General features: G+C 34.9%; 2 protein-coding genes and 1 long non-coding RNA gene across 5 annotated transcripts in view; 1 reads left to right on the top strand and 2 right to left on the bottom strand.

Moving 5' to 3' along the window:
* Nucleotides 1–17,086, top strand: part of LOC134201789 (uncharacterized) — a 587,988-nt gene that overhangs the window by 429,104 nt on the left and 141,798 nt on the right. The gene's annotated exons all lie outside the window — the stretch shown is intronic.
* Nucleotides 6,112–7,353, bottom strand: LOC134201806 (putative uncharacterized protein DDB_G0285119). The gene is made up of 2 exons (XM_062677026.1): nucleotides 6,681–7,353; nucleotides 6,112–6,591 (listed from the first exon to the last, which is right to left on the bottom strand). The coding sequence occupies exons 1-2, from the start codon at nucleotides 7,323–7,325 to the stop codon at nucleotides 6,265–6,267; spliced, it is 972 nt and encodes a 323-aa protein (XP_062533010.1). The 5' UTR covers nucleotides 7,326–7,353; the 3' UTR covers nucleotides 6,112–6,264.
* LOC134201768 (uncharacterized) lies at nucleotides 13,950–15,180 on the bottom strand. Of its 2 annotated transcripts, XR_009977026.1 has the most exons (4): nucleotides 15,076–15,180; nucleotides 14,628–14,735; nucleotides 14,397–14,533; nucleotides 13,950–14,180 (listed from the first exon to the last, which is right to left on the bottom strand). It is a non-coding gene; the product is annotated as an uncharacterized LOC134201768 (long non-coding RNA). The 2 variants fall into 2 exon arrangements; XR_009977027.1 differs by lacking the exon at nucleotides 14,397–14,533 and having other exon boundaries at nucleotides 13,950–14,229.

Below are 17,086 nucleotides of genomic sequence, written 5' to 3'. Positions count from 1 at the left end.
AATTGTAATTTTAAGGTTCCTGTTGGATATTTCTTAGTTGACGGAATAAACGGAAGACAGCGCGCTGACTTAATTATACAATGTTTGGAAAATATTGCAGAAACAGGCATAAAAATAATTTCCCTGACTTTTGATGGATGCGCTGCAAACATGGCAATGATGAAATGCTTTAACTGTTCGATCAAAGACAAAAAAAAATCTTTTCCACACCCGTCAACGAATGATCCAGTATTTGTAGTTCTAGACCCTTCACATATGATAAAATTAATCCGTAATGCTTTTCAATGCTATAACACATTTTTAGATAAAGACGGCAATACTATAGAATGGCGATTTTTAGAGCAATTAAATAACCTTCAAATGAAAGAGAACTTTCATTTAGCGAACAAGCTTCGTTATGTTCATGTTAATTTTCAAAATAATAAAATGAAAGTTAAGCTTGCAACACAATTGTTCAGCCTAAGTGTAGCAGACGCTATAGACTTTTGTCGTGACCAATTAAATCTGCCTACATTCAAAAATAGTGAAAGCACCACATTTTTTTTGAGGATTATTAATAACATGTTTGACATTTTTAATTCCCGAAACACATATGAATATAACTTCAAAAAGGCTAACTGAAGCGAACGCTGCAATGCTGCTTAACTATCTAGACATGGCGACGACATACCTATCCGAGTTGAGAACACAAGAGGGAACTCTTTTGACAAATAGCTTACGTAAGACTGGGTTCATTGGTTTTATTGGATGTGCTGCAGCTGTTAAACATTTTTATGAAACATTAATATGTCCCGGCGCTCTGAATTTTATGCCATTTTACAAACTAAGTCAAGATCACCTTGAAATGCTTTTTGGTAACATAAGGTCACATGGCGGAGGCAACAATAACCCCACGGCCCGCCAGTTCAAAGCAGCATACAAAAAACTCTTAGTTTACATAGACTTAAAAGCTCTCGATAATGGAAATTGTACTGCGCTTGAACACATTTCAATTCTTGATTGTGCATCATCTCCTGTGGCACGGATTAATAGATCCATACGAAGGATTGCGGTTGAAGATGATGACGATGATAATGATAATAATAACGAAGAGGATATTAACGAATTTTTTAATACTATCTAGATTTTAGCAATCAAATCATTAGTCATATTGCAGGATACATAGCGCATATTTTAATTAAAAAATTAGATTGCGATATATGCATTGGAGCACTACTGTCCAATAGCATAAACGAAGAACATAAATTTATAGTGGCTAAAGATAAGGGTGGCTTGATAACAAGATAAATCCGTCAAAAGATTTGATACAGATCTGTAAAATATCAGAATCTGTTATCAAAGTTTATACGGAAACCCTACGTAATATAAATAAAAAAATGTTAGTGACAAAAATTATGCGTAGCTTTGTAGGTAGTGAAATATTTAAGAACATAATTTATCATCAAATTGGCCAATACCCTACAGCAGACCACGTCACAGACCTCACAAAGCAATAATTGAAAAATATATTAACGTGAGATTACACTTTATTTTGAAAAATTCATTCGCAGTTAATAGTAAGCGCCAACTGCTTAATAAATACATTTTATTTCAGGGACAGTGATTATTTGTATTTAATAAAAGTAAAATAGTTTAAATATTTATTTCATGTTTCATTTTTCCTCAAACATTCATCAGATAATTTATCGATAAAGAATATCGACTTTATCAAGCACTAGCGTGTATGAACATTTTTATTGCCTTTTTGCATGGGTGAGTGTGTATGCCTACGGAAGTTTAGTGCGAATATCTCCCCTGAGATTTATGTGTGGATGTTTTTGTTGTGTGCGAAATGATTGTAATCATAGTCTACGTATGTGTTGAAATTAAAATAGTGGGGGTAAAGCGGCGACACTGGTCCTGATACAAATTTGGAGCAAAGGCCTTTCCAACCTTATTTATCTATTCCGTGAAATGAACACACGCAAGTTAAAGTTTGTTTTAATTATAAATCTTTTTAACTTAATAATTTTCTCTGAATGCAAAACAAGTTATTGAACGTTGATTTTTATAATAATAATAATAATAATTTATTTATTTCTCTCTTAAAGGTACAAGGTACATACAAATTCAAATGGAAATAAATTAACCTTATAATTTATTTTGTAAGCCTTTGAAAGAGCTGAAGTTTGTACTAGGTTCAAAGACCTGTATTACTGATCTCCAGGCTCCCTCCTTCTTAAGATAGATTAGGTTAGGTTAAGTCGTGAACAGATGCTGCGGACTAGTGTTGAGAGATCATTAGGTGTTATATTTTAAGAAAGTCATTTTACGTGTGTGTGCGTGTGTGAATTTGTGTGTATTTGGATGTGTGTGTGTGAGTGTGTGTATATGTGGGCATGTGCGAGCATGCATGTTGTATTGTGTATGTGTGAGTATCTGCATCTATGCGTGTTTATTATTACTATTACATAGGTATAAATAATTTTTTGCTTAATTGGGCTCGAAAACAAAAAGCAGATTACTTCACAGTCTGGAGTAAGTTCTCTGTTTGCTCGTAGTCTAGGTCGTGAAGCCAATTTGTTAGTGCATGTTTGCATTGGGTCTGTGTCATGGGGTATATATTGATCAGCTTATTGATTTTATTGTATATGAAGCTACTTAGGAAGCCATAGAAGCGTTGAACTAACGATGTAGAAACAAGTGTTGTGGGACGCACACCATGCCCACGCCGCTGACTTACGAGCAATGTCAGATCGTATGGAGTTTTCGAGTGTGTAGTCATAATAAGATTAAGAATAAATAATTTACGGACAGAAAGGACTTTACAGGTTTTGTAAAGATCATTTGTAGGAAACCTATAAGGGAGCCGCCATCCAACTTTTAAAATACATCTCTGGGCACGTTCAAGTTTTAAAAAGTGTGTTTTGGAAGACCCGCCCCATGCCACTAGACTTGCGCAAAACATCACTTCCCAATGTAATGTGATATGACATCACTTTTACAGACAGGTGATATTACTCGAAAACATTACACATCACTCTTAACATTACTCGGTGCGTTCAATAGATACTGTGACGACGAATACATTGTATCTATACACCCGAATCATTACCTAAGTGATGTGTATCAACACATTACAGTAGTGTATTACAATACAAAGTATGAACTTTGTATTGTAATACACTGTTATATTACTTGACAGAGATTGACTTACTTAATAATATAATAATTTTATTTTTTACTTAATATAATTTATTGTGGGATGAACGGATTTCATATGGCGACTTAGACTGCAAATTGAGCTCGACAATAATGTTAATATACGAGAGCAGTAGATGCATTGTTTCGGCGCGATATCCTCAAAGTGCATCCAAGGAGGACTGTACTTTCATTTAGACGCCGTTATTTCTTTCACTTATTAAACACGCATTAAAACAAATAATAAAACTATCTTCAAACAAGTGCTTAAGTAATTCAAATCAAACACAAAAATTAATATGAAATATTACTAAACAATTACGAGCGACTAGCGATTTTACAAAAGTTGCGAATAAAAAATTAAGAAGTACTTGCGGGAAACTACCGGCTGGCCGCATGAAAAATATAAACACAAATACCTATATTAAAATTCAGACGTACCATAGGTATAAAAATGTACCTAGCGGCCAGGACATACGGTTCCAAATCACTAGGAATAATTCCGTGTCGCTTGCTCATTTATTTTGCGTCGATCGGTCTGTCTCGCTCGCTCGGTTCCGTTCGTGTATTAAGCAACATTACACGACAAAGAAAGAAACATGTTGGGTGATGGTGTGATGTTTGTTTCCTTCGCGTAATGTGTGATGTTGCATTACATCGTAGAGTAATATTACCCGAGTAATATCACTCGCATTACTTACACATGTCTACATGCCACTATGCAGTACTGAGTGACTGATTGACAGAGCGCTAAATAAACGAGTGTAAGTACGTTCCTGTCGGTAACATGACGCAGATTTTTAAAAATGTAAGTGAGTTTGCGTAATCTGGACGACAGAACGTCAATATGGGAATGAAAGGATAATAGGTCATCGATCTGTATACCCAGATACCTAATGCAATTTGTCCTGGCAAGGGAGGGGCAACCGCAGGCAGTTTGTCCAAGAGCGTTACAGGAGTGGGCTATAAGTGAAAAAGGCGAAGATGATATTTTACCACGCGTAGACAGGGAAAAAGTGACGTACTTAGTTTTATCCACGTTCAGTGTCAGTAGATTTTTAGACAGCCAGTCAGTTACGGTGTTCAGGCCACATTGAGCAAAACTAAAAGCTGCCTCCCAAGAACTGCCATGAAATACGAGAGCAGTATCGTCAGCATAGGTGTAAATAGACCCGTTTGTGATATTTAGTTGACATAGGTCATTTATATATATTAAAAATAGGGTAGGGCCGAGAATACTGCCCTGTGGCACTCCATATGCTATAGGGAGTTCGTCACTGATAAGGTCACTGATTTTGACACATTGACGTCTGCCCGTAAGGTAGCTCCTGAAAAGAGAAAGCTGATTGCCTCTCAACCCAACGGCTTCAAGCTTAGTTATGAGAGTTGGGATAGAAATCGTGTCGAAGGCTTTAGCTAAGTCCAAGAATATACCAATTACTTTGTTCTTTTTATCTAGTTTTGTGACAATTTCATTAGTTAAGTTTAAAACTGCATCGCTAGTCGATATACCAGAGCGGAAACCATATTGAGATGGGGTGAGAAGGTTGTATTTGTCTAAGAATTTTATGAGTCTATGGTTCATAATTTTTTCCAGAATTTTTGAGAGGGTTGGCAGAATAGAAATAGGTCTGTAATTGTTCGGCAGACGTCGGTCCCCCGTACCCTTATAGATCGGATGAACTACTGCAAGCTTAAAGACGTCGGGAAAGACTCCAGTAGAAATAGCCAGATTACATAAAAACGTAACTGGAGCTAGAAGGATGTGTTTAAATTTTTTTAGAATTATCCCAGAGATATTATCCGATCCAGTGGCACAGTCTGTTCTGAGGCTATTTATTAGGGTTTCTATCTCGGATTGGTCAGTTTCCAGCATAGCAAAAGTTCTTAAATGAGAAAACAATTTAGGTACTGTTGAGTGTGTTTTTTTTGCATGAATATTTAGAGCTAGTGAACTACCGACATTGGCAAAGTAATGGTTGACCGTATTAATAGAGTTTGCGGGTCCTGCGTGTGTGAGAAGGTCGTTCGCATGGGTATTTTGTTTTTTGGTATGTGTTATAGTTTTAATCGTTTCCCAAAGCTTCTTATTATTGTTTTGAGCATTTATTATTTGGGCCCTATCATAATTGCTCTTAGCGCTTTTTAAAGGAGATGTACAGTAGTTCCTATATCTTTTAAAAGTTAATTGAAGAATTTAATTGTTAGGATATTTTTTCACTTTTTTGTGTAATTTGTCCCGGTTTCGGAGGCATCTCAGAAGCCCCGGAGTCATCCACAGTTTTCTGAGCCTTTTGCGATGTGGTACAACTTTTAGACTCGTGTTTTCAAGAATTATGGTATTAAGAGTGTTAATAAAATAATTAGTAGCTACGTTAGCGTCAGTGGAGTTGTATAAAAGGGAAAAATCAATTTGAAGTAATTTTTCATTAATTTTATCATAGTCAATAAATTTTCTTGTTTTATTATTTTGAGTTAAATTATTAAAAAGTTGACTTTGAGTTTAAAATTATGTTTTGAGAATTTTAACTTTCTTTTAATCTGTTTTGTACCAAAATCTTCATAAGTATGCTGGAGCTTTATTGTGATGTAAATCGGGTTCCAAAAATATTTGCAGATTTTTTTTTTTTAATTTGAACTTCACTCATTTTAAATGTCCTTAGATTTTCTAGTTAGTAAATTCATTTATATATTTTTTATAGTACTGATTTAAATGAACACTGTTATAATTTACATACAATAACACGTTTTTTATTAGAATATCAGAATTTGCTCATTTCTACTAGACGTTAACATTCGAGTAACATTACAATACTCAACACTGACAACTTAGTAGAGTGACGTCATAATTAGTTACAAAGCGTCACGACACTATATGTAAAAACGAAAAAGTTAAATACAGGTTATAGAATTAGTGCCAGATTTTTGCCTCTCAATCTGTTATTTACACGTACATTTTTGGACGGCCAATGAAGGCAAGCCAAAGGTTGCAATGATCCTAATCAGGGTTCACGTGAGCACCAACAACAACCACACATTATCTGCTCTCTCCTCTAACTCAAATATATTTTATGGAAACTCAAACTATTGTACATTGCTTGTATTATTGCAAGCATAATTATCCATCTGATTATAGAAACCCATTGCATTTTGTGACGAATTAAACCTCGGATCGACTGAGTTTTGGTGTCTTATCATGTGTGAATACGATGATTCTGTCACCGCCGTAACATTATTGTATTGATTATAACGGTCGGAGTAATTACCAATGTGAGGCATTGCGTTATTGCACGGATTGAAGCTTTGACGAGGGCGACCATGGCCACCATATCGGAGAGAAGAATTGTTATTGTTGGAGTTATAAACTTCTTGTGAACTTCTTCTACCGGAGCCTTGTTTCTGTTGGGAATTCTACAAACAAAACAGAACACTACAATCACCTGATTAAAAATTCATCATATTTGGTAAAATTGACAAAATCATTATGGTTGTTTGTTTACCTGGTAAGAGTAATCCATTGAACCCTGCGTGTTGTAATATGGCCTATTAACCGATTCAGTTTGATTCTGCGGTAGCTGGAAATTGTTTTGGTTTTGCGGAAGTGGTTGCGATGAATTAATTTGAATATTTTGTGCAGGAATAGCGGGGAAATTAGTAATCGCACTTGCAAAATTTTTCTGCGGCATGACTGCCTGGATATGTGGCATTGCGAAAGGAGTCTGACGTGGTGCAACGATCTGAGATGGTTGTTGTACGGTATTGGTGTTTTGATTTGTTTGCTGCGAATAATTATATTGTTGGTTAGGTCGACAAATTATTGAATGCACGTCTTGTGAAGGACAGTGCGGCTGGGAGACGCTCTTGAGCTGAACTTGTAGAGCAGGTTCGTTTGTCTGCGTACTAACAGAAGATGAATAGCCACCATCGTTTACTGATGTCGTAAGTTGGAAAGTAGGGGGGTTTAGAATTGTTCTTATTTCAATATTTGGAACAGTCTCTGTTGATTTATTTGCAACAAGCGGCTGCTGACGGGTTTTATTTTTTGACTCCAAATACTCCTGGAGGCATACTTTTAATAGCTCTATAAGTTTCAGTACATCGACTCCTGCTAAATTAAGTTTTTCCAGAATGATTTCTGTCGGCATACTCTCTACTTCGTTCGCTACTATAATGTGACCCTTTGTTAAAATTTTCAGCAAAAGCCCGATAAAGCTTTTGTTTGCTTCGCTCTGATCTTCTAAGATTTTCAATACATTAGGATCAAGGTTAGGTGTACCGCCGTCATAATCATCGTCCAGTAAATCAATAGTTTCTGAAGTATCTTCATAGTTTCTTTGAATTTTAGAGTTATTATTGACATCACTATCTTTGTTGGCCAATAACGAAGATAAACTTGATATCGTTATATTGCTGGCCCTTAGAGATGCGATAAAGTTTTTCTCTTCATCATTTACAATAATATTGTCATCGGTGATGGTTTCAGCATCTTTGGTTTTTGTTAAATTAAGTGCGTTAACACTTAAATTTTCATTAGCACTTTTCCCTGCCGATAAATTAATGGCATCATTTTGTAAAACAGTACAATTTAAAGGCAGTTCGTTAGACTTTTTCGGGTCTTCAAATTTAGTTTGCGTGATTTTAACATTTGGATTTATTTTGTATTTTTCTCTCAGTGCTACTACTGGATTATATGGCAGTTTAAATTTGGGTTGTTCATAAGGTATGCAAAATTTTGGTAAGCCGGCGTCGTTGATTTTGGTATTTTCTAGTGCTATTTCTTTATTGGTGTTCATAAGATGTGGATATTTACCGCCAACGATTGTACTTGTGCGATAAATATTGTCAAAATGTTCATCATCATTTTGTGGATTTTCTATGATAGCATAATCCATGTTTGGTTTATTCGGTTTATTGGTTCGCTGTTTCTTAGCTTTCGATAGTTCATAATCGGGATCACTGTCTATGTATGGAAGGGATTTCCCTTTAAGTCCTCTAGACATCTTTTTCTTTTTATTCTCTAAGTACTTTTCGTATCTATAACAAGAACATAAATATCCAAATCTCTGTATTGAAAATAATAGACTTAATTTAAAGGCTAATTTTTGCTACCCGAATTCATCATCTCGAAGGACCAATATTTTATACTTAGTATAATGTAGCATTGCTTCGATTTTCGCGAGTCGTAAATGTGATTAAAACTACTTTTACTTAAGTGTTAAGTTTATTTAGGTAACGTAAAGTGTACTTTTTAGTATTAGTAGTAATAAGCAGCTACTTAGTTGTGCCTCCGGCAATTCCAGTGTGCATAAGCAATGGAAATCAATTCTTAAAAGGGACATATATATATACGTATACTTGGACAACTTATAGCAAATGCAGCAAATATTTTAGTAAAATGTACTTACATTTCTATCGGAAGCGAAACAGGCAAAGACTGTTTTTCGCTGTTTTTCTCAAGAGAAGAACCTAAATGTTAATGTAAATTCGTTACCTCGTTATCGTTTTTACTTGATTGTTCGGTGGCATTCAGCCGTTTCGACGATCTTAAATTTTTTCGGCAACCTAATACTTTAGTAGCACTTTCGATCTTTTCTCCCCTTCTCTTTCTTTTCATCATTAAACGAAAAAAAAAAACAAAATAATACTATATCTATTTAAATTTACAGAAGCAAACTGAATAACATTTCTTACAGAGCGCCTGGATGAAGATTTTAAACTTTTATGCGGAGTGAGGTCGCGATCGCTCTGTCTCTGGACGACACGAGAATGTACTGCCTTTGTGAGAGGTCCGGAGCGACTGCCGAGTATCTTTTGACTCGTGTTGTTCTCAGAGAGGCCGGCCCTAACCGCTATCAAACTATCCGACCAATCTGAGGGCAATGCGCGCGCCGCCACCCTTTTCCAACTTTGAATTCACCTGGAATTACCAGGAACCCTATCGAACTAGTTTGCGTAGCTGTATATGCATTGTAGTAATTCATTATATGCAATATTACCAATCGATTGAGGCTCCTGCTGCACTGTGCCTAGAATTCTGGGAAGGACGTCACAAAATTTTCAATACGGCAGTCAGACTTTTTTTAGTTTTTGAGCTTAAATCTAATTTCTTATCAGAATAGCGATCAACTGCAATAAGTATTTTAACACTTATAACATATTTAAGTTATAGTAATATGATTTTATGATATAATAATATGATTTTCCTCTCGCAGGTCTGCTGGAAGAGATTTCTCAAAGAAATAAGCAGTGCCTTTGTACTATTTCTCTGTACTATGTCTTGTTTTCTGTGTGTACATAAATAAATAAATAAAAAAAAATAAAAAAAAATTATAATTAATTCTCAAAGCTACACAATGATTTTCTTGTTGAACTCGTCCAATAAAAAAGCTTCGGGAGATTTCGATCTATTTTTAGAACACGGTAGGTACCAAATATTAGTATAAGCACTTTCGTAGCAGAGGTTTAATAAATTTACAATTGAATTAGTGCAATTATTGAAGTCACCAAAAAACAACTGTAAAAAACCAATCCAAAATATAAACCTAAAAAAAAGTATGATTCTCGAAAATTATAATAAAAAAAACGGAATTTATTTACGAAATGTACTTTTAAGATGAATTTTAGAATTAAAAATTATAAAAATAAATAAGGTTGCTTACTATATCTGTCCTGCTCTGAACGACACAACACCCGTGTTTGGCTTCGTGAAACCGACTGAAGCTGAAGACTGATCTAATGAAAGCGCTGAAACAATCTATGTACGGGTTTCGAACATAACGGATCTATCTGCAGGATGTGTACGATGCAGTTTACATAAAGCGCTCAAAAACAAGCTTGCTCTACGTCTGCTAATGGAAAACTGAAATACTCTAGTAATCACTCAATTATTTAGAGATAAGGTCTAATAGATAGTGGTTTTTATTTTGTGATGTTCTTAACACGTAAAGGCGTTTTTTCGTATACATATTATGTATAATCGTTTTATTGCAGATTACATTTATTGTATTATATTAATACGGTCTCATAGGTTAGGAACTGAAATATATTTTTTGGAATTTGGAGCGCTATGACATGTGCTTCTTCCGAAGAGGCTTGTGGAGAGTACTTAATGGTAGTCAGCCGCTAGGCTCTGCCCCCAGCATTACTGAAGTTTTTGTTTTATTGCTTAGATGGGTGGACGAGCACACAGCCCACCTGGTGTTAGGTGGTTACTGGAGCCCAGGGACATCTACACCATAAATGCGCCACCCACCTTGAGATATAAGTTCTAAGATCTCAGTATAGTTACAACGGCTGCCCCACCCTTCAAACCGAAACACATTACTGCTTCACGGCAGAAATAGACAGGGCGGTGATACCCACCCGCGCGGACTCACAAGAGGTCCTACCACCAGTAATTACGCAAATTATAATTTTGCGGGTTTCATTTTTATTACACGATGTTATTCCTTCACCGTGGAAGTTAATCGTGAACATTTGTTGTGTAACCATTCACGGTAGGTAACCACGACGGTAACCATCAGGAGGGCCTGGTGGGGCCAATAAGGTATAGGGTATGCCAATAAAAAAAAAGAATACTTACTATATAAGAGCGTATTTACGTTCTTGTATGTTCGTTTCATTTTTCTTGCTATAGATAGCATAGTCCATTATAATAGGTGATAGCCGTACTCAATACGGTTCCGACACCAAGCTGCGTTTACCGATGCAAAGATTGAGGTTGAGGTTTTTTAATACGCTTTTATTAACTTCAGACGTATGTATGTTTGTAACGGAATCTTTGAACATGATTTTGACCCCTTCAAAACGTCCGATTAACTCGAAATTAGGTATATTTATCGAAATTTGGTATACTTATTAAGGACCGATGAAAATTAAATATTAAAAAAAAATTGAAATACAACTAAAAAATTAAAAATAAATAATAGTTTGAAAAACTAACTAAATACGCTTTTATAGAAAATCCAACTAAAAAATAGAAAATAAATTTTAATAAATTTGAATTAAAAATAGTGTAAGAAAAAATTATTTTATTGTAAAAAAAGCGTTTCCGAACCACGTACTAACAATTAAGGAATATTCATGGCAGTATCAATACACAATACAATAAAAATATAATAAAACAGTAGAATCCGATGTGTCTCTGTGCATTGAGGACAACTAATATAGAAACTTATAATAAAGACGTTGCTTTTTGTTTGTTTGTTTATTTGTCCACATCCCCGGATATACGGAACAAATTTTATGTAATTTTCGGGGGTGGACAGAGATTATAGCTTGCAGAAGAATCTAGGGTTGTTCCATTAAATTCAGCCTTGCGATTCTGTAAGCGTTGTTTAACAAACTCGCACGTGAATTTGGTGTGAGTTTTCAAATTGGCATTCTGTAAATTTCATTGTAGTGACGAATCTACACTAGCGCCCCTCGCGGGAGATCAGAAGTGAATTGAATTAGCAAGCGTGAGTTTTTTTACAATGTATGAGTTGACGTTTGAAACGGCATTCTGTAGTGCAAATCACGTCTAATTTCGATAAGAACTTCGCATCGCAACATCATTTTATTTGTCAAATCAAAAGTTAGTGTTTTAAGTGTTTGTTGTGAGTGAGAATATACGAAAACGTAATAAACCACTGTTAATTATAAAAAAAATACTCTTATTTACCAAAATTGCAATTTAGAATAACTTTATTCTTCATCGATATTTTATGGAGTGTATGTTTTTATTGAAAACATTGTTGAAAGAGGCTGACGCTACGGATCAGCGTGAAATGCGTCGAAAAGCCTACGAAATTCACAATTTATCACTTTTAACTTGAGATGACGACTATGTAAAAGTATAAAGAAAGTGTATAGATTGTCGAAGGATCTAAGAAGCAGTTAGGATGTGAATTACACCCTTTCATGAAGACCACTAAAAGTCAGTGAAAAGGACTTTCAACTCTTCTAAAGGTAGGTACTCCACGTGGTAAGATTGTGTCTTTATGTATAAAATAGGTACTTTATAACATATTAGTAAAGTTTGCCCATTTGTTTATATCCAACTCTCCCATTATTGTAAAACAATACCCCTAAACCAATCTACCAAAAATATCCTGAAAGAATACATATTAGATTCTCTAATAACTATGTGTATTGTATAATGAAAATTTCTTATTTTCAGTTATTGTGCACCTTGTTATTTTTGGTCAATTGAAGTTACCAAAGAAATCATAAAAGAAAATATAAGAACATATTTGTCCCAGACATCCCAGCGTACATCTGAGGTTGTAGAGGCTCTGAACAACCCAGCAACTATATATAAATATTTAAGATTCCCACAGAATGCTCAATAATGGCAAAAGTTGAAGGAAAAGCGAAGAAAAAAGAAGGTGGTTTAAGCTAAATAAAAAAATTTTTTCTTCATAAAAAATTACCAATATTAATACATTAATATTGGTAATTTTTTATGAAGAAAAATTTTTTTTACAATTACAATGCTAAATATTGCAGTTTTTATGAAAAATTTAGAATCCTTTGGGTTATTGGGTGTATTGATGGGAAATTGGTGGCCTTAAAAAGATCTGCTACCAATAAAAAATGGTTTTACTGTCGCAAAGAATATCATGCAAGAAATGTACAATTTGTAAAGCTATTAATATTTTTCGAAATTCTGATAATATATGTAATCCATAAACGAAATGTGTATTAAGAACCTAAGTATTCAGATTGTATTCATTTCAGTGAAATTGTAATTGTGTATATTGCTATAATTTATTGTGAAATTTAGTATTTATCTTAAATAAACTTTGAGTTATAATGAAAACAAAATAAAATCTACTAGATTAGTCAACGACAGCAAGTAATGACCATTATAATTATTTAACATCTTTTCGGGCTTTCTGTATATGCTCAACGTTCCAACCTTATGACACCTTTTACTATATTTTTTTTCATTGTTTAGATCGGTGGACGAGCTCCCAGCCCACCTGGTGTTAAACGGTTACTGGAGCCCATAGACATCTACAACGTAAATGCGCCACCCACCTTGAGATATTAATTCTAAGGTCTCAGTATAGTTACAACAGCTGCCCCACCCTTCAAACCGAAACGCATTACTGCTTCACAGCAGAAATAGGCGATAATGCTATGCTATGCTAGCTAATACCTGCTAATAATAGCTAGCTAATGCTAATACGGAGGAAGATAGTCCTGAAGCTTTGTAGCACCGCCTTCATACCACTGCCCATAACTCAGTGGAAAAAACAATAGGTATGTTAAAGAGTAGATTCAGGTGTTTGCTGATCTATAGGGTGCCAATTTACCACCCTGATAAGGTAGCAAAAATAGTTGTTGCGTGTTGTGTTTTGCACAACATTTGCAATTGTGCAGAGCTGCCAGTTCCCATGATCTCAGATGATGAGATTACATGTACATTAAGGTGGTCACGTTGAATTACTTTGTTAAATTCTACTAATTAGCTTACTTATAGTGTGAAGTAACTTCAAATATAAATTAATGATTTATAAAAATAGTTTTATTATAGTTTTATTCAATAGTTATCTATACTAATATTATAAAGAGGAAAGATTTGTTTGTTTGTTTGTTTCGAATAGGCTCCGAAACTACTGGACCGATTTGAAAAATTCTTTTTCCATTAGAAGCCGACATTGTCCCTGATGAACATAGGCTACTTTTTTTTTTTTTTTTTTGTTTCATATGTTTTAATGTTTCCGAAGCGAAGCGAGGCCGGGTCGCTAGTATACAATAATTTTGAAATTTGTTTGCATCAGTAACTTATGTGGAAATACAGGTTTAAAATTGCTAGCTGCATGTGCTAATTCCACCAACAGTTCATCCTTCTTGCAGATAGTCGACTATTCATTCCCCCATGGTTGTAAGTTTCATTAAGTTATATATGGTACTGTGTTCAAAAATGCTTTGGACGACACACATATGAACACCCTGAATCTTCACCTGCAGTTCCTCTATCCACAAAATTCTCTTAGTAATTTGAGTACACTCTGCTTTTCATTGTAAAAGTGGTGAAATAGCAGGTCAGGTGTTGAGGTGCTGAAAAAAATAATAAATTTATTTAAAAACAAGGTTAGTTAAAAAAACCCTGTTTACAATACATGCAACAAAATGTTTTTATTAACAAGTAACAGCATTATACACAAATCAATGTCGCTAATATGGTTGTTCAATGAATAGGTACTTTGACCTGAATAAACACTTACATATTAATCCAATCTCTTGACTAAAATGTGAGACCTACTGTGGCTGGAGCTACTAGTAGTACCATCACAATAAGTAAAAGTTACTTGCATTTAGTTAGAGGAGGATGACTGCAAAATAGGTGATTCTTGATGCAATGCTAAAAAGGCAATAAATATTAATTTTTAAAATGCAAGTTTTGTTTAGGTTATTTATATATATTTATTTAAGATAATTAGGTATAACATACATACCTGTATGTTTGGGATTGTTCCAATACTGATACATTTTCCGAGTTGGCAATAAATTCTCCTTACAATATTCTGATGATGTGGATTAGTATTTTCAATCTGTTGCAGTTCCTTAAATATAATAAAATAGGTTATGCCTAAATTTTGTTCATCTATTTTAAACGGAGTATGTAGCCTTTAGCCTACATAATGTCTGTTTAGTCAATACTCTGGCACTGCCTGCCACCCCTGTACCAGTATGCACACCCTTTACCATAGATCAGTCACCCCTGCATCAATAAAAACATTCCAACATCATCCAACTTGCAATACCTAAATTGTTAATGATTTGATTTATTTAATTCAAAATAATTTTTTTCTTGGTGAATTTGAGATACAAATAAATTAACTTCATGCCCTGTTAAAATAGAACATCAATAAAATAGATGTTAACATGTCCTAAATATCTCACCCGGAATGGATCTTAACTGACAAGAGAGTTTAGTTCCTATATTTTTTTAATATCCTTGTTCTCTTATTGAACATGTTGAGATTCGATTAATCCTTTTGTTTCGCTAGCTTTAACCCAAAACGTTTATCAATGCCTCTATTTGCGCCAATGTCGGATGAGAAGAACGCTCGTCAAATCTGTTGGTAATATATTTAAATTTTACATTAAAAAACGAATAGAAACATTGATAGCCTCAAAACTAACTTTTACTTACCTCATAATTTTTATTTAACGTTAAATTCACTCACAAAGTAACAACAAATCTAGAAAAAGCAAAATAAAAACTTCCGACCGCTCGAGATTGTTTTGAACTTGAACACAAAATTTTATTTTTTAATTCTGGTATTCGCATGTGCACGCAAAGGAACTTAGCGTACAGCCAGAAATTACAATGAATATCATAAATATATGACTTTTAATTTTCTTTTTAGATATATTAGATGTGGTTTAGACACCAAAGCTTAAATTCATAGTATTTTTAAGAAAATACTATGAATTTAATATAATATAGAATATAAGAAAAACTGAAACCGGTAAGCTTCGATTTACATTTGCGTGTATACGGCTATCCCTAGTAGTATTATAAACAAACTTCGTTGTCACTTCACTTCGCTCGAGGCAGGGTAATTAAGATTAGTGTTTACAGAATGCCAAATCAAGGTCATTCCATTGCGAATGCGAAGTGATGGAGAATTTCGTAGTGAGATGCGAGTTCTTGTTTGAATTTTAGAGAATCGCAAGGCAGATCTTGAAAAATAAAGTTATAGCCATTTCAAAATCTTCGGGATTCACTTTTTTTTGAACCTATTCTAGATTCGCCGAATCAGTAGGAAATTAACCAATAGACACAGTCCACTGAGTTTCTCGCCGGATCTTCTCAACGGGTCGCGATTCCGATCCGGTAGTAGATTCATTCGCGAAGCAATTGCTCTTGAGTTGTTAGGTCTTCTTCGGAGGCGCTCGGGCAGTTGTTAGCAATCCCACCCCCCTGGCTGAGCCTTTGCTCGTCCACCTGTCCTGGTGAAACTGGAAAGGCCTTCGGGCCACCAGTAATCTTTCAATCATAAAAAAAAACTTTAAGACAACTATAGCAACCCTAAGGCCTGCCGCGTCGGCAGCCGCGTCTGATCGCGCGCCGCGACCAATCAGGGACTCTCATTGTCGGTTCCCGGCGCAATTCAAAGAGTAGCGACCGAGGGGCTTTCCTTTTGGCTAGCCGCGCGTGCGCCTTTACCAGTGTTGCCAACTTAGCCCTTTCGGGGCTAGATCTAGCCCTTTTTCTGTCTGTTTAGCCTCCATAATAATGATTTAGCCTCTAGCCCCAAATTTAGCCCTAAATTATCATATGTCAATGACCATAATCATAGACACGCCTAAGAACGAAACGAAATGAAATTTTAACAGAAAAGCCTAGCAAAAACTAAACGCACTCACTTTCATTCTATGTGGGGATTTCCCGTATCTACTATATCGTTCCTGTCTCCTGTTTTACATCTATTTCATTCAGTATTTGAAATCATTCTGTTTGGAGTTTTGATTGTGTTATGTTATGTGAAAGTAAATTTATATGTTAGTGACAATGAACGTTCCAGCAAAAAAGAAAACTAAGTACGCACAATATTATAGAGTAGAATGGGAGAAAGAGCCATCATTTAAAAAATGGTTAAATCCAGTTATTGGAAACGATACAAAAGCAATGTGCATTTATTGCAAAATAGAATTCACAGCAAAATTATATGAATTAAAACGATATTCCGAGTCGAAAAAGCATATTGAAAAATTAAAGCCCTTTTCGTTGGGCCAGAGAACGATTTCTGTAGAAAAAATAGAAAGCAAAGCCGATGTAGTACATAATGCAGAAGCACTGATTTCGCTCTTCATTGCAGAACATGCAGCTATTTCGGGAGTTGATCATCTTAGTCAAATGTGTGCAAAAGCTTTTCCAGACTCCAAGGTTGCGTGCGGTTTGCAA

This window comes from Bombyx mori, chromosome W, assembly GCF_030269925.1.
Source record: "Bombyx mori chromosome W, ASM3026992v2".
NCBI classification, from domain to species: Eukaryota; Metazoa; Arthropoda; class Insecta; order Lepidoptera; family Bombycidae; genus Bombyx; species Bombyx mori.
Note: the sequence above shows the minus strand (reverse complement) of the source record. Positions and strands in the feature narration are given on the sequence as shown.

What these genes read in the sequence shown, in the direction of transcription:
- LOC134201806 (XM_062677026.1), bottom strand. Translation starts at nt 7,325, where the DNA reads ATGCCGACAGAAATCATTCTGGAAAAACTTAATTTAGCAGGAGTCGAT. An exon ending in CAATGGATTACTCTTACCAG is followed by an intron (nt 6,592 to 6,680) that starts GTAAACAAACAA and finishes TTTTGTTTGTAG; the next exon opens with AATTCCCAACAGAAACAAGG.